Genomic DNA, 18,362 nt, shown 5'->3' with positions numbered 1-18,362 from the left:
AGTGTCATTACAGTATTCAGGTCACTACATGGGATAAATTCAAGTGAAAGAAGATCTCTTGATTAAGGATGGAGGGCTTTAAGAGGTAAAAATCTAAAGAATGTTAGAAATAGTTTTCTATATAGATGCACAAATACCTGGAATAGCTTAGAATGTGATATTGCCCAAGCTCTAACAATACATGAATTCAAATCTACATATGATAACTGGAAATCAAGGATATAGATTAAGTTGAAACTATACATGAATTTGAGTCTAGGTATGATAATTAGGAGATTTGAAGAAAGGTCTGAACAATCGTTGTTCCTTTCCTGCATAAAGTTAGGTACCATTAGGTGAATATATGGTTGTGTATTTACATAATTATAATGCACAGAAAAGGAGCAACACTTTTGGGGTCCTGTGTGCATTTACCTAATTGTAGTATACAAGAAATAAACAATGCCCAGTGAGTCCTGTCTACTAGTCTCCAATTTATCATACCTAGCCTCAAGTTAATGTACAGTTCCAATTTAGTCTTTAACCTTGATTTCCAATTATCATATGTACATCTGAATTCATGTACTATTCCAGCTTGGGCACTTTCTAAGATATTCCAAGTAACTATACATCTACATGAAAAACTGTATTTCTTCACATCCTTTGGACACGTGGTCTTTCTAAATTTATTCCCAAGTCCTCAACCTTGCTAGCTGGGTAACATAGGCATCCTGTAAAACAGATCTGGGGCAATGGATTGGTTGACTGACCACACATATAACAGTCCCAAGAATAGGGTTGTATAAAATTTCATACATGCATATATCACCACCACTTAGTTTACCTTTGTTATTCTTACTCTTTTCTAGCTGCACCTAGCACCACCTTGGCCTGGTCTAAGACTGGTGCAAAGTTCAAACATCTGCTATTTTAGCTCTCCATTGAAATTTTAACCTCAAGACCACAGGGTGGGTTAAAAGCAGAAACCCCAGGTACCTTGAGGGTAGCAGTTGCATTTCATACACAAATGACATGAATTCACATCCCAGGGTCAGACACAATCATTTGTGTTGATAGTAAGGCTTCATATCTATAAGAGTATATGTTTGCACCTTGTCTGGGTCACCTAGCACCTTATCCAGACAAAACACATAAAAAGCCAACACATTCCTATCATAAACTCACACTACACTTGTAGTAAGTCATCTAAGTGAAGGCAGGCCATGCATGATTGATAGAAGAGAGAATTTGCCCTAAGATTCCCTACCATGGTGGAGGTTGTCAACAAGAACAGTGACAGACAGGCTGTAACTAACCTTAAAAGCTTTAACAACATTGGCAGGGTTGGCAGCATCCTCAATAGACATATCTAGAAGCTGTGCCTGTTGCTGCTGTGCTGACATCTCTTCACGCTTTACTCTCTTCCGTTTTCCTGAAACTACTCCTATGTCCATCCTTGGAACCAAGACCTGATATAGAACACTGGGGTTAAGGCATATTTACCATACTTAAAACAGTTCAATAACAATGTGATACACTGTTATTAATCTATATGCATTCTATAGAACCTCAGTATATCAATTCTGCTTAAAATATTCGTACATACATATAACAAAGGCTTTTCCCCCCCTTATAAGGGAGGTAGCCAAAAAACAAAGGCATAAAAACAACTTTCACCCATTCCATCCCCTACATACTCCACTCCCCTCTACTCTCTTCCCTCCCTCTTTGCAATGAAATGTCAGTATGGTATGGGTTACTAGGATGGATAGAGAGAAAAACAAGGTGAGGAGATTGGGAGTGGAAAAGATGACAGGGTTGATGAGAGTATTGGGATAGTTTGGACAGATGGAAAGAATGAGTGAAGGAAGATTAGTAAAAGAGGTGTGGAACCCAGAAGTGGTTGGAATGAACTTGAGGGGATGACCAAGAATGAAATGGATGGGATGACAGGGGCACTGAGCAAGGACGGGAGAGGTGGGGAATCAGGGGTGCTTATTTGTGAATGATATTCTGACAAAGTCTGAAGAGATTTCTGTCTTCTCTTTTTCTGTGTAAGGCAATGGGGGGAGGAGGTCACTGATTAAGTGGAGTGCCTTGTTGTGGATGTACTCTGTCTTGCTACATTGCTTCTGACCTAGGGCAGTGGGCAGGATAGAGGAATGACCCATCATCCATGAGGAGTTAAGATGAGAGGGGGTAAAGAGGAGTGGAATGAGTGGGAGCAGGTACATCCCTTTGACTTGGCTACCTCCCTCATAAGGGGGGAAAAGCTCTTGGTATAAAGAAAAATCTACATCACTACTGCATCAATACAAGTCAAAATTACTCCAATTCACCTCAATAAGGGTTAGATGTGAATTTTTCTTCAGAAAAGTGCGAGCTGTCTTCTCTAGCCATGAATGTGCTGCAGACACATTTTCTTCCAATGTTGACAGTTCCTCCAGGTGTAAAGGAATTGGACGACCACGACTCACAAGATTTTCCACAGTTTCCAATAATGGAGGAGTTTCTCCATTTTGAAGATTATTAACTCTGTTAGTCCATTCCCGGCCTTTCTTGACTGCTTCCCGCAAGGATACTACACTAGGTAGGTGAGCTGGAACTTCACCTGCCTCCTTCACCAATTCTTCAGCTTCAACTAATGATTTGCCTGGCCTGTTAAGAAGTACAAAAATACAAATCTTTAAGTATCATTATGATCAAATCAAAATATTGGCAGTTTTGACCCTCTCAGGTTATCTTCACTACAAGGACGGAGAAAAAAAAAAATATATATATATATATATATATATATATATATATATATATATATATATATATATATATATATATATATATATATATATATATATATATATAATTTGTGAGATACTGAACAGGACCTGAAAAAGTAGACAATGTGAGTGCAATTCTACTAGTGAATCTAGTCAATGTAGAATTACCTAATATGAGTTGTGCAACTTTGTCAGCCACAACTCAGCTATGACCTTATAACAGGTGAGTCATTCACAAAAAAGTTATGCTTGCTAAAGTGTGGTTAAACAATGTAAACTGCTGGCTTACTGCAGTCTTCCCCCAAATACTTCTGATTTAGCCTTGAAATAGATTCCTGACTTAAAAGAAATATAACAGTTACACATTTACTACTAAACTACAAGTATGTGAAATTTATCTACAAAACTGTAATGTACCAAGACAGAGCTATATTCATAGAGTACCATTCCTCAGTCTGTCAAACTTAGTTCATCAGTTTCCTTTTGCATTATATCAAAAGTATGTAAAGCTATGTTTCATCATACTCTTCAAGTACTTTTTCTTCCATCCCAAGATACCTTTCCTATTGATTCTGTCCATTTCTTTCACCATTTTTAACAACAATAAGGCCTTAAGCACACTGGCGACTTTGTAGAGCCACAAGTGGCTGCGTTTTGTGGCGGGGATATTTTCTCCCATAGGTTCCCATTGTTTTCAAGCTTTGCCAATCACACTTGTGTCTGGTGATCGGCAAAGCTTGAAAACAATGGGAACCTATGGGAGAAAATATCCCCGCCACAAAACGCAGCCACTTGTGGCTCTACAAAGTCGCCAGTGTGCTTAAGGCCTAATGCTCTATTTCTTCTCTTAAGGAGTTACTCAATTTTTCTAACCTACATAGTTTCATACTGTGGGACTGACTGCATAGGAGCATGAAGCCAATAATCTAGGGATGGTCTTCAGGCCACCCCATGGACCATTATCACAATATTTTGTACTACAGCTATCTCTACTTTATGATCCTCTCTTGAACCTGATCCCACTGTGTTGAGGAGAAAAAAATTCTGCCATCATGTTCACCAAGAGTGTCACAAGAGGCAACAAAAAGGGGTGATGGCAATAGAGATTGTGCATTCTATGTTTCTCCAACAAAAACTCAAGGCATAAGAGGGTATGGGAGGACTCCAACTAGAACCCAAATAAATATCTCATTATATGTATATAGTTGTGATGCAGATGAGAATAAAAGGGAAAAGATTGGTAATTTGTTCACAAGAAAGAATATGGATGTGTTAGTAACTTTGTTGAAGGGAAGGAAGTCTGAGTTTGGGAGTGTGGTGGGAAGGGTGTCACAAGTGATGAGCAGGCAAGGGAGGGAAGGAAGTCTGAGTTTGGGAGTGTGGTGGGAAGGGTGTCACAAGTGATGAGCAGGCAAGGGAGGGAAGGAGTGGTTCTGTTGGCTAGGGCAGTGGTCGACAACCCCTATAGCTAGAAAAGTTTTTTTATATATATATATATATATAAACATGTTTTGCTGTCAGCCACAATACAAAAAAATAAGTTCAGATTGGGACAGTCCTACAAATCAAGATGATTGATGGCAACAGATCTATTCAAGTTGAATAAATATATGCATGCAAAAGAGGAGAGTTGATTTTTTGTAAGACATGGAGCTGAAAACAACAGCATTTTGGCAGTTATTTAACTTTTTTTCTGGTATTCTCAATGTTTCAAATAAAAGTTTTTCCTTTAAGCAGATGAGCATAAGCTAAATTTGCATAATCTTCTGTAATGACATAAGAAAAATAATTACAAGATGGTGTCATGAAAACATAATATAACAGGAATTAAAAAATAATACATATTATGGTAGATACATCTAAAATAACCAATGAAAACTAAAACATGTCTTAGCTATTTATATGTGTATCTGATGCTACCAGGAAGAGTAGGATGGGGGACAGGGGAGGTCAAGGTGGTTGGTTGGGAGGGGGAAGGGGGTTGGATGTAGAAGGGGAGGAGTGGGGAGAGGAGGAAGGCAAGGAGGAGAGGGGGATACTGCATTAAATGTCCATGGTTGATTAGTAAGGGATGAATTAAATAAAGGTATAGTAGATGAAATGCCTGAAAAGTATGATAGAGGTTACTAAGCTGGTTAGAGTGAGAAATGAGGCGAGGAGTGCTGGGGTGGAAAGGGAGTTGGAAGACAGGATTCATGAAAGAGTATTGGGATGGTTTGGACACATGGAACAGGACAGAGGATGGATCTATGCATCCTGCTCTCTGTACCCCTAAAGGGTACATTCCTACAAGAGGGTATGGGAGGACTTTTCCAACCAGAACCCTAAGGTTTGGGTCTTAATGTGCATGGGTGTGGTATAAATGAGAGTAAAAGAGAAGAGATAGGGAGTATGATTGTGAGAAGGAAGATGGATGTGTTGGCACTGAGTAAAATTAAGTTGAATGGGAGGGGTGAGTTTGAATTTGGGAGTGTAGTGTGGAGGGTATCGGGAGTGAAGAGAGGATGAGGGAGGGGTGGAGTGGCTATATAAGTAAGAGAAGACATAATTAAGTGTGTGATGAAGTGGAGGGTTTCTTCAACGTTAATGTGGATGAAGGTGAAACTGGGAAGGGAGATGTGGATCTTTGTAAGTGCATATGGGCCTGGTAGTGAGAAGAGTGTTGAGGAAAGGGAGGCTTTTTGGATTTAAATGAATGCATGGAATTTTGGGAGAAATGTCGATGTTGTGATATTGGGAAATCTCAATGCTAGAGTAAGAGATGAACCAATTGAAAGAGTGGTTGGGAAGTATGGAATGCCAGATAAAAATCATAGTGGAGAGTTGAGGGTGGAGATGTGTTTTGAAAGGGAGCTGATGATAGCTAACACAGTGTTTAGGTAAAAAGTTAAACATTAGTACATGTGAGAGGGTGGTGGATGGGTGATTGACAAGACTTTCATGGACTATGTAGTGGTGTCCAAGAGAAGAGTAGGAAGAGTTTTGGATGTCCATGTTCTTAGGAAAGAGAGGGGGGGAATATCAGATAATTTTTTGGTGGGAGGTAAGTTGAGAGTGAAGAATAGATGGAGAAAGAGGAAAAGGGCAGAAGGTACAGAGGTGCTTAAAGTGAACTGCTTAAATGAGAAAGAAAAGGAGGAGGAGGACAAGAAGAAGCTGAAAGAGGAGTGGGAGGGAGTGAAGGATATATTAGAACTAGGAGTGGAGGAGGAATGAAGATATTTCAAGGAGGGAGTCACAAGGAGTACAAAGATGGTGTGTGGAACAAGGAGGACAGGAGTAAATAGAAGGAAGTGGTAGCGAGTGGTGGGATGATGAAGTGAAGAAGGTTGTGGAAGAGAAGTGAGCATTCAGGGACTGGTTGCACAGTAACACAAGAGAAAAGTATGTCAAAAAAAAAAAAGATAAAGGAGGCAATAAGGAGGGCAAATGTAAAATAGGGCGAAGTATGACAGAAAAATTTGAAAGTAATAAAAAGATGTTTTGGAAGGAAGTTAAGACTGGCAAAATAAGTACAAAAGAAAAGGTAAAAGGTGCAGATGAACAGATACTATCGGAAGAGGTCGAGGTCATGGGAAGGTAGGCAGGGAGTAGTGGTAGCTGTAGGAGGCACTAAAAAAATTACATTGATGGATGAGGAAAATGAGGAGAAATAAGAAGAGATGAAGTGCAAGTACTAAAATGATGAGAGCAGGTAAGGTATCTGGGTTAGATATGTGTCATGCAGTATGTCTGAAGAAGGGAGGTACAATAATATTGGACTGGATAATGAGGTTGTTTAATGCGTGTCTAAGAGAGGGTAAAGTGCCAGAGGACTGGAGGAGTACCTGTATGGTTCTGCTTTACAAGGGAAATGGGGACAAATGTGAGTATAGTAGTTTCAGACGAATCAGTTTGTTGAGTGTAGTTGGGAAGGCTTATGGGAGGGTTATTAAGAGGATTAGGAGAGGAAAGAGTAATTGGCAATGAACATTGTGGGTTTAGGGAAGGTAGGGGTTCTGTGGACCAGATTTTTGTGGTAAGGCAGATATATGAGAAAGCTTTAGCAAAAGGATTGCCCCCCCCCCTTTTCTTTTTGGATTTGAAAAAAGGCTTATGACACAGTGGACAGGAAGGCACTGTGGGAGGATTTGCAGATATCTGGGATTAAGGGAAAACTGTTACGAGCCGTCAAGAGTTGTGTTAGAATGGGATATAGAGAGAGTGGTAGAGGTACTGTGTCAGGAATGTGTCAAGTCACCATAACTGTTCAATGTGTACATGGATGAGGGTAATAGGCAGGGGACTGGACATGGTTAAAAAAAAATGGAGAAAACTGGAAGGTGAGCCAGTTGTTGTTTGTTGACAATGCTGTGCTTGTAGCAGAGTCTGAGGGGGGACTAAGGGAGTTAGTGACAGAGTTTGGGAAGGTATGTGACAGGAGAAAGTTGAAGGTAAATACGGGTAAAGTAAGGTGATGAGGTATAAAGGAGGGAGGATGGCACCAATTTGGAAGTCTTAAAGGAGCAAGGCTAGAAAGTGCATTGCTTTAGTTATTTGGGTTTGAATGTGGCTGAGAAGGAAATGGAGGTAAATTGTAGATTGAGAGAAACAAGTAAATACCTGAACAAGGTAAGAGAGAGAGCAGGGGTGGAAAAGTAGATGGTAGATAGGGGTGATGAAAAAGTATTAGGATGGTTTAGACACAAGGAAAGAGAGATGAAAGTTTAGTAAACAAGGTTTGGAATGCAGAGATGGATGAAGTGAACACGAGGGGACAAACTAGGAGATCGATGGATGGGGTGAAAGGAGCGTTGAGCAGGGAAGGGAGAAGGCAGGAGATAGGGGCAAGTGGAGAATGGCTGTGTAAAGATGATAATGTGATACAAGTGAGCAGGTGGGGGATAGGGAGTTAGGGAGTGGTTGTGTGTGAATGATATTTTGACACAGCCCAAAGGGATTTCTCCCCATCTGATATTTTTCTGTATGAGAAGGCAGAGGGGGGTGCCAATTAAGTGAAGCGGCCTTGTTTTGGATGTGCTATGTCTTCCTGCATTGCTTCTGACACAGGGCAGTGGGCAGGATACAGGGATGAAGTGTCATCCATGAGGAGCTAAGATGAGAGGGAGGAAAGGATGTGGATGGGAGTGGAATGGGTGATGATGAAATGGATGGGGGTGGGTATATGCCTTTGACTTTGGCTACCTTCCTGTTAGGGGGGAAAAAGCTCTTAATATATAGACAATTTCCTTCCCTGAGTGGCCTATGGGCTCACCCAGTGGCTGTTGGCAGTTACCCGAGAGCCATGGGTCTCATGCAAGAGAACCTGGGGCAACAGATTTATCCTTTGAATATTGGTACCACATTTATAGATTTCCAGTCCTATAGCACATTCCTCTTTTCCACAGAATATGCAATCAGTTGATACATTCTACACACTATTTTTTTTTTTTTTTTTTTTTGCAATATCCAATTTAATGCTCCATCTGGCCCTCAGGCCTTTCTCATTTCCAGTTTCTCATATAATTCACATTTCACATACTTCAATTATTATGTTCTTCATAACATCTTCCATATCTTCATCTAAATCTAATTTCTCTCTTCAAATTATTCATTAAAACCACCCTTGACTATGCTTCCTAATGAATAGCAAAATAAACACAGGTATGGCAGAACCAATCTCATAATGTCACACACCAGTTGAACTAAATTATAGGCTGGTATCACTAACCAGCACAATAGTGAAATTATGTGAAAGGATTCTGAAAGATTGATGGATCAAATATCTTGAAAAAATCAATATTCTGACAAACAGTCAGTCTGGCTTCAGATCTGGAGGGTCGTGGGGGTCTAACCTTTTAAGTTTTTACTCCAATGATTAATGTGCTCCAAGAGAGAGAGGGGTGGGTGGACTGCATGTGCCTCGACCTCCAGAAGGCATTTGATAAAGTACCTCACAGTTGACTTGTGTGGCAATTGGAGCACGTTGGAGGACTGAGTGGCAAACTACTAGAATGGATGAAAGACATTTTGAAAGAAAGATATATGAAGACAGTAGTAAAGGATAAGATGTCAAGCTGGAGAGTAGTAATAAGCAGAGTTCCACAAGGTTCAGTGCTTGCACCAATGATGTTTCTAGTCTATGTCAGTGACATGATGGAAAGAACAACAAACTATGCCAACATGTTTGCAGATGATGCAAAAATCATGAGAAGAGTGAAAAATGAGGATGGTACACTATTGCAAAAAAAATTAGACACAATCTTTGCATGGAGCCATGAACAGGAAATAAATTTCAATACAAAAAAAATGCAAAGTACTGGAAATGGGCAATAGTGGCAAAAGGCCATCCTAAAACTATTCCTTGGGAAGATAATTCATTACAAAAGCAAATGAGGAGAAAGACTTGAAATTCTTGATAAAAGACCTATCACCTGACAATCATATCAGCAGGATTGTGGGAGAGACAGACTACTATAGAAGATTAAAGTGGCATTCCAATATATGAAGAGATGATGAAAAAACTCCCTGAAATCCTGAACTGTCCAAGACTGGAATATGCATCAGCAGTATGGTCACCAGAGTGAAGGATATAAGCAAGATTGAGAAAATACAAAAGGCAGCTACCAAACTGGTCCCCAGCCTGGCACATAAAACATATGAGGAAAGACTGGGTCTGCCAACTTTGAAAGTTCAAAGAGAAAGAGGTGACATGACTAGTGTTCAAGTCACTAATGGGGATAGATTGCAATGACAGAAGAGATCTCCTGATTAAAGATGGGAGTTTAAGAGGTCATGGGAGTAAATTAAGAAAGACCACAAGTCCAAAGGATGTGAAGAAATACAGTTTTCCACAGATGTTTATGTGGAATAACTCAACTATATGGAATAGCCCAAGCTCAAATAATACACAAGTTCAAATCTAAATATGATAATTGTACATGAATCTGAGTTATGGTATGTTAGCAAATTAGAGAATAGGAGATGGGACCCAACAAGCATTGTTCTTGTATACTACAATTAAGTAAATACATAGCCCTCATGTCCTTCATTGGCAAGACCACTGAGTGGATGGTCCTCAATTGCCTCCTATGGTGGATGGAACCCTTTCATCACAATGTAATTTTATAAAAGGACTGGCAGCAACTGACTGTCACAAGCCTTCTTGAATTGGTCAGTGGTCAACCTGCCATTCTGATGTTTCTGGATCTGGAAGAAGGATTTGAGCTACCAAATACTTCTGCCATTCTTGCATCCTTGTCTACTAAGGGGGTCCAAGGCAGACTCCTGACCTGGGTTGCAGACGACCTCATGGTCAGGGTAGAGAAAGTGTGCTTCCAGGGATGTCATCCAGTCTGGGAAGACAATGGATGACATCTACTTAACATCAACCTAGCACTCACTGCAACTTTTGGACCAGCATGAGAGGTTTGCAGCATTTCACTGGATCCCCAGTCACATCAGGATTCCAGGGAACACTATTATGGACGATGCTGCTGCCAAGGCAGTGATGAGCTTCAGCAAAATCACACTGCTCCTAGCACCCATGATCACACAGATTAACCCCTTCCATACGGTGCCGCACACGTAGGCGTCATGAGGAGCAAGTGGATTCGCGACGCTGCCATATCGGCGTCTTGATTATATTTATTGTAGTCGCCCCTGTGTTTTTACATTCTCCCAAATGCGCCCTAAATCCCATTCTCTGTGGTTTTCAAAATTCGCGGGTGAAAGAGAGAACGATCGATATAAGCGGCGACTATATTTTATGATGCGAATATTATTTCGTTACGTCGTACGGCTGGCATTGGCTGCTGCCCGCGAGATTTAAGTCCCGTATTGAAGTGGTTAAGGGCATCACAATCAAGAAGGTCAGATTTATGGCCAGGGCCAACCATAGCAGCAAACTTCATACTTTGGAATCACTGCTGTGGTACTACCTTGTCACTAGGTATTCACCTAGTTGTATTATACAGGAAGAGAGCTATGCTCGTGGTGACCCGTCTTTGCATCTTTCAGCATCGTTTTTTCTTAAAATGTTGAATAGTATTTGCACACACACTGCTTTATATAATTCATTCCAGGTATCCAGTACTCTATGTGGGAAGTTATTTTTTTCAGATTTCTTCTTTAGTTATCCTTTTTGAGTTTCTTTTAGTGTCCTCTTGTTTTTCCATTGTCCCATTTTAATAAATCATCCCTATCTAGGATTTCCATTCCCTTCATGATTCTATAAATAGTCAGTAGATCTCCTCTTTCTCTTTGTTCCAGAGTTGGTAGTTCCAATATGGACAATCTTTGTTTGTAAGTTAATTTGGAGAGAGTTGGTGCCAACTTTGTCATTGCTCTTTGTATTATATCTAATTTCTTTATATTCTTTTTAGTACTGGGTGTCCATAGTGTTGCTGCATACCCCAGTTTTGGTCTTATCAGTGTAACTAATATTTTTTTAATCATTTCCTCATCCAAGTAGTCAAATTCCACTCATTGACCTTAATAGGTTGAAGGTTTCTCCAACTAGATATGAAGTAGTCCCCCTGCCTCTAGGTAGAAGGGCAGAATCTACTGTCCACAGGATCCACCTAGGACATCATTGTGAGTGGCAAGTGCTACATGTGGGAAGAGACAATCACAAATGTTGCAAACTTTGTGGGACCAAGGTGCAACAGCCCCTCCACCACTCTATCTGCTAGAATGCAGAGCCACGCCATTCTTTGCCTCCTAGGTCTCAACCAGCCACTCACTGTGACTGGGGTGATGTGGCACCTCACCCTCTTCCATTCTGAGGCAACACTCAGCTTCTTGGGGAGCACACCCTACCCCTGGCACCATCTGCAGCTGATGGGTAACTGTCCTCCCTGAGTTCTGGGCACCATCACTAATAACAATGGTATCACGTGGACAATAAAACCATGTATATGAACTGTTCTGGACCACCTGCAAGGTTAAGGTCTGCGCTGATACTAGCCTTGCAAACCAAGGAAGAAGTCCCCTCATGCAAAAATAGAGTAGACAAAGAGAAATACATTTGGTAGAAGAGACAAACCAACCATATGAGGATAATACATGAAGAAAGAAGCAAGACATAAGGTAAAGGTGGCAATGAAGAGCGCATATAAAATGGGGTAGGAACACAACAGAAAATTCTGAATGGAATAAAAAGATGTTTTGGAAAGAAATGAAGAGAGCGAGGGGGTGAGTCAGGTAGAGAGGAAAAGAGCAATGAAGAGCACATATAAAATGGGGTAGGAGTACAACAGAAAATTCTGAAAGGAATAAAAAGATGTTTTGGAAAGAAGTGAAGAGAGCGAGAGGGTGAGTCAGGTAGAGAGGAAAAGATAAAAGGTGCAAATGGACAAATGTTACTGAACAAGATGGTATTAAGAGGAAGATGGGTAGAGTATTTTAGAGAGTTGTTGAATGTGGAATGGGTTAAGGAGGGAATAATTGTGAAAGAGAGAAGAGCTAGGAAAATAACAAAGATATAGGTAAAGATCAAGATACAAAAAACACTGAAAATTACTGGTAAGGCACATGAGATAGATGGGTGTCATGCAGAGTGTCTGACAAAGGGAGGAATGGTAATAGTAGATTGGCTAATGAGGTTGTTTAATGTATGCCAAAGGGAGGGGAGTGAGCTGGAGGACTGGGTAAACACATGTGACTATTATAACTTTTGAAGGATCAGTTTGTTAAGTGTAGTTGGAATTGTACATGAGAGGGCGTTAACCAAGAGGATCTGGAGAGGAAAAATGAGAGTAATTGGTAAGGAACAATGTGGGTTTGGGAGAAAAAAATAAAAAAAATTTTAAAAGGGCAATATAAATAAATGCACAGAGGAACCAAAACTGTTCTACAGGCTTATCATTACTGTTATCATGACATTAGACATCTAGCTAAAAGAAGGCAGTGAAGTATTTGAGGAGGCTTCAGCTCATGCAAACACAATGCAAGCTTCTAATCTGTCTTCACTGAGGATAGCAGTTTTGTAGAGAAAAAAAAGATGAACAATAAATTGGCTTTTGAAAATATTAACATACACAGGAAGTGTTCAGCCTTTTGCAAATAATGAATGTGATCAAAGCTTCAGGTACTGATGTGATCTTTATCTTTATTATAATGTTGGGAACAACAGGCAGACAAGATTCATAGTCTAATTGTGCATTATTTGGATTAAAAAAAAAAAAAAATTACAAAACTGGAGGACTAATATGGTACCAGTTTATAATGTTGGACGTAAGGAGACACCAGTGGTTACATACTGGTATCAATGACCTGTGCAATAGTAAAATTGTGTTAAACGATTGTAAAATATCTGTGGGTCAAATACCTTAAATTAAGATGTTGACATAATTTGGGTTCAGATTTGGAAGATCATTTATCCCCAACCTTAGGGACCTGCCATCACATACTTAGGGAGATCATTTATTCCCAACCTTAGGGACCTGCCACCACATACTTAGGGACATTTGTATTATATAAATTAGTTTGAAACTTTTATGTCCTATAACATTAAATACATGGAAAATGTAAATTTAATTATTTGACTACTTTTTTATTTAAAAAAAGTAGAGGCATAACATCATTAAAGAACAACTATTAATATCCATACATACACCCAAAGGTTCCTTCCTCCTTCAAAAGGTGGTGGCTCAACCAAAGCATACACCTACTACCCTTAATCCAACCCCCGAACCCATCCAGCAATTTTTCCTTTCTTTTCTCTTAGTCTCCTGCGATGATGGGTCATCCCTATCTACTACTCATTTTCCTGGGTCAGTACCAATGCAGCACTTCCACAGCAGGAACAGACATCTAAAGCTGGTTTACCTATGTTCCTTAATTACACGGCAATCCCCGCTCCATGAGCTAGGAAGCAATCCCCCCCCCCCTCTGAAAGTCATGCTTGTCACTGTGTGGTGATTGGTTTGACGACATCACCATTAGTTGATACTAGTTTTTATCATTGCATACTGGCATCGCGCACGTGGGTGGCCCCCTTCTCGAGAGGAGCAACCATAACATAATTAAATTTGTGCTAAGGTAAGGCCTTTTCTGAAAGCCCTGCTGAAAGCCCCTAGCAGAGGATTGAAAAACATCATATGAAACCTGTGACCCCTTACTGCAATATGATTGGTCAAATGTGTTTTAGAGTTTTGTCCATAGCCAATCATGTACATCCTAAGATGGAAAGTACAGCCCTTGAGGGAGGTGCCTAGCAGGATTGAGGTATTCTTAAGGTTAGAAGTGAGGAGTCAGTCTTGTCTTGTCTTGTCTTGTCTTGAGTCTTGAGGCACCCTGCAACCAGGAGACCCATATAGAAGGTCTGTATCTAAATATAACTAATTATAAGTCCAGCCTCTCACACCCCATACACTCAATTACACGAATAATAGCAAATACTAAAACAACAAATAAAAGTATTGGATGGGAGAATTTAGTCTCATTCAACACCACCATTTTAAGAGATGATAATGTGAAATGTTAACCACTTCCATACAGTTCCGCCTACGTAGGCAGCATGAGGAGCAAGTGGGTACTCGCTGATGCCGAAGTCGCCATCGTGATTATATTTATGGCTTCATCAGTTTTCTATGGTTATCAAAATACACGGGTGAAAGAGAACGGACAATTGAGCACTGACTTTATTTTTTATAATGCGATTATTATGACGCAACATCGCATGTCGGGCAGCTAATGCTGCCAGACGTGCGATATGCCCCGGAGGGAAGAGGTTAAAACTTTCCTGATCCAACCATTTTGGCCAGTTACCATTTAACTTTTTTTTTTTTTTTTTTTTTTAAGACATTTTGCATGGCATCCATCCAGACCAGGTGCCTTACCTACTTTCATCATCTTAACAACTGCCTTCACTTCATCCTTCCTTATTTCTCCTCCATTTTCCTCACTCATCACGGTCATTTTCTTAGCATTTCCCACTGTAGCTATCTTTCCCTCCCTATCCTCCTTCACATTTAGCAACTCCCTAAAATATTCTGCCCATCTTCCCCTTACTGCCTTCTCTTCCAGTAACATCTCTCCATCTGCACCTTTTACCTTTTCTTCTCTACTTGATTCGCCTCCATTTAACTTTATATACATAATCAGTGGAACATGACAACTGTAGTCATTCTGACCAATTTTCATTGAAGTTTGTCAATAGATACTGTACTTACACAAAAAAATTATTTTATTGTGCAAAAATAATCAATATTCAAACCACTATTAGTCCCCAATTATTTGGACTGTATTTCTTCAATGCCTTAGACATGTGATTTTAATTTGCTCCCGTAACTTCTATAAACCTTCCCATTAAAAAAAAAAAAAAAAAAAAAAAAAAAATCTATTCTGTCAATGCCATCTATCCCCTTTAGGGACCTGAATACTTTAATCCTCATATCACCTCTTTCTCTTTGGTCTTTGGAAGTTAGCAGACCCAGTACTTTTAGTCTTTCCTCATATGATTTATCTGCAAAGTTGGGGACCAATTTGGTTCCTGCTCTTTGTCTTTTCTCGATCTTGCTCATATCCCTCACTCTGTGTTGGAACCATACTATCTATCACCAAGAGCTTTTTCCTCCTTACAATGGAAGTAGCCAAGTCAAAGGCATGTACCTACACACACCCATTCCTACCTCTCACCTTAGCTCCTCATTGATGACAGGTCACCTCTGTATCCTGCCCACTGCCCTGGGTCTGAAGCAATTTGGCCAGACACAGTATATCCAGAGCAAGGCCGCTTCACTTAATCAGTGACCCCACCCCCTCATGAAGTAGAGCTACACACAACCACTCTCCACTCATCCCCATCTGCATTTTTCCTTCCTTGCTCAACAGACATTTCCCTCTTTCTGAACACCCCCTTTACCCCATCCATCCATCTCATCCTTAGTCATCCCCTCCTGTTCACACCATCCACCACTGCCTTTTACATCTCTTTTGCTAATCTTTTGGACACTCATTCTTTCCATGTGTCCAAATCATCCCAATACTCTTTCATCAGCCCTACCTGTCATCTCCTTTTCAACTCCTGCTCCCCTCCTCACCTCCTCATTTCTCACACTAACCAAACTTGTAAGCCCTACTATACTTCTCAAACATATCATCTCTCTGCCTCACTTAAATTCTGTCTCTGCCCCATACATCTTTGGTGGACACTTGGTCCAACATTGATATGCTGACACCAGTGTTTGAAAGCTACCTAGATGCAGTTCTGCCCTACACCAATAACACACCAATTCAGGTCACCTAGTAATTCAAGAGATCGCTCAAGTAAGGTGAAACGACCACTGCAACAGGACTCCCAGAACAAAACCAAACACAATAAACAGTGTAAGTATTGCACAACTTCTCAGCTCCTCATTCAATAACACCGCATATACCACTCTAGTTTTATTTGTAATATTTCCTTACATCCTGACTAGGACTTGGAAAAAGCCAATGACAAAGTGCCACATAAGAGATTAATATGGAAATGTGAAAACACAGGAGGTTCCAGCAGTAACATACTAGAAAGGATAAAAGATTTAAAGGACAAGCATAAGAGTAGTAAGAAATGAGAAGTCAAAATGGAGCAAAGCAACCAGTGGTGTATGACAAGGCTTAGTTTTGGCTCCTATGATGTTCCTAATATACATTAATGATATAGAATAAATAAATAGCTATGCAACCCTGTTTGCTGATGATGAAAATATCATTGCGAGGGTGAGAAGTGAGGAGGATTATAAAATGTTGCAACAAAAACTGGATAAAGTTTATGGGCGGAGCCAAGAGTGGAAAATAAATATTAATACAAAGAAATGCAAATCATTAGAAATGGGCCAATGTAAGAAAGGACCGGCAATAGATTATAAAATGGGAAATTAAATAACAGCAAAAACAAAGGTAGAAAAAACCTGGATATCATAACCAAAGACAACATACCACCCCCTGAAGCATACATAAAGAAAATTGCAAGAGAGACATAATACAATCTGTTGAAAATTATGCGAGTGGAATGTCACTATATGGATGAAGACATGAGAAAAACGTAATAATAATAATAATAATAATAATAATAACAACTTACCTTTAATTCACTGACACCCTCTCCTATCATACATCTTATCATCATCTATCTTACTTTCTCCCTTACAAGGGAGGTAGCAAAGTCAAAAACACGTGCCCATTCCCATCCACCCTTGTTTCCCTCTTATTTTAGATCATCATAAATGAAGAGTCATCCCTGTCTCTCACCCAGTCAGAAGCAATACAGCAAGACACAGCACATCTACAGCAGGGTTGCTTCACTTACATGGCAACCACCCCCCTCATCATATGGAAAATAGAGTAGACTGGGAGAAACCCCTTTGGACTGTGTCAAAATATCATCTATACAAAACCATGCTCCACTTATCTCTATCCTCTGCCTTCTCTTTTCTTTGCTCAAGAGACATTCCCTTCTTGCTGAAAGCCCCTTTCATCTCATCCATCCATCTAATCCTTGCTCATTCCCTTTGCTTACACACCTCTTGTATTAATCTTTCTTTATTTATTCTTTCCATGTGTCTAGACTATCCCAATAATCTTTCATAAGCCCTATCTCCCAGCTCCCTTTGCAACCTTGTTCTCCTCTTCACCTAATTTTTCACTCTATCCAACCTTGTCACCCCTACCATACTTCTCAAGACACTTCATCTCAAACACATTTAAACTTCTCATTTCTGTCTCTTTTAAATTCAAAGTCTCTGTCCCATATAGTGTCATAGGCACAATAACCCCTTTATATAATCTCTTTTCATCCATTCCCAGATGCCTATTTCTCATGACACTTCTCAATCCCGACACATTTACTTGCTCCTCTTAATATTTACATTCACCCCCACTACTCCATTTCCTGGCACATGTGATACCAATAGTCCACTTCCTCCAGACTCTAACCTTTACAACTTACTTCCAACTCACTGGCACCCTCTCCCCTTGTACATTTCATCACCTTACTTTTACCCACATTTACCTTCAAACTTCTCCTATCACATACCTTCCCAAACTTAGTCACTAACTGCCCTAATCCCTCCTGTGACCCTGCCACAAGCACAACTGAAAACAACATCCAGCTCACCTCCCACTCTTCTCCATTATCTTTAATAATCTCCAATCCTTTGCCCACTACCCTTGCACTTACCTCCCATATTACCCCAATCCATGTACACACTGAACTGCCATGGCAACATGACATAGCCCTGACACAGCCCCACCTTTGTCTCAAACCACTCACTCTCTCCATTTCCAATCCTAAGACAAGCTCTAGTACTTTTGTAAAAACTCTTGATTGCCTACAGCTTTCCCTCAATGCTATACATCTGCAAATCCTCCCACAGTGTCTTCCAGTCTACCCTGTCATAAAACTTCTCCAAATCCATACAGGTCAAATAAACACTCTTACCTTTTGCCAAAACCTTCTCACAAATATGCCTTGCCACAAAAACCTGATCCACATATCTTCTACCTTTCCTAAACCCATACACATTTGATGGACATTTGACAATTTTGTTTTTTGGGAGGAAAATGGTCATCACAGGGAATGTCGGCCCTAATCTAGCCAAAGAGTTAAAGAATATTTGCCATTATGCCAACACTGCTGAAACA

The 18,362-nt window shown here is 40.1% G+C and overlaps 1 protein-coding gene across 5 annotated transcripts in view; it reads right to left on the bottom strand.

The window, feature by feature from the left end:
• The window catches only part of Kdm5 (Lysine demethylase 5), a 107,814-nt gene that overhangs the window by 14,454 nt on the left and 74,998 nt on the right, over window positions 1–18,362 (bottom strand). For all 5 annotated transcript variants that reach the window (XM_076179827.1, XM_076179829.1, XM_076179828.1 and 2 more), the window contains 2 exons: window positions 2,319–2,637; window positions 1,296–1,448 (listed from right to left, as the gene is read on the bottom strand). In XM_076179827.1, the coding sequence (XP_076035942.1) occupies window positions 1,296–1,448; window positions 2,319–2,637 (472 nt within the window). The remainder of the gene's footprint in view (window positions 1–1,295; window positions 1,449–2,318; window positions 2,638–18,362) is intronic.

Source organism: Oratosquilla oratoria, chromosome 43, assembly GCF_046742065.1.
Source record: "Oratosquilla oratoria isolate Oo_2021 chromosome 43, ASM4674206v1, whole genome shotgun sequence".
Classification (NCBI taxonomy): domain Eukaryota; kingdom Metazoa; phylum Arthropoda; class Malacostraca; order Stomatopoda; family Squillidae; genus Oratosquilla; species Oratosquilla oratoria.
Note: the sequence above shows the minus strand (reverse complement) of the source record. Positions and strands in the feature narration are given on the sequence as shown.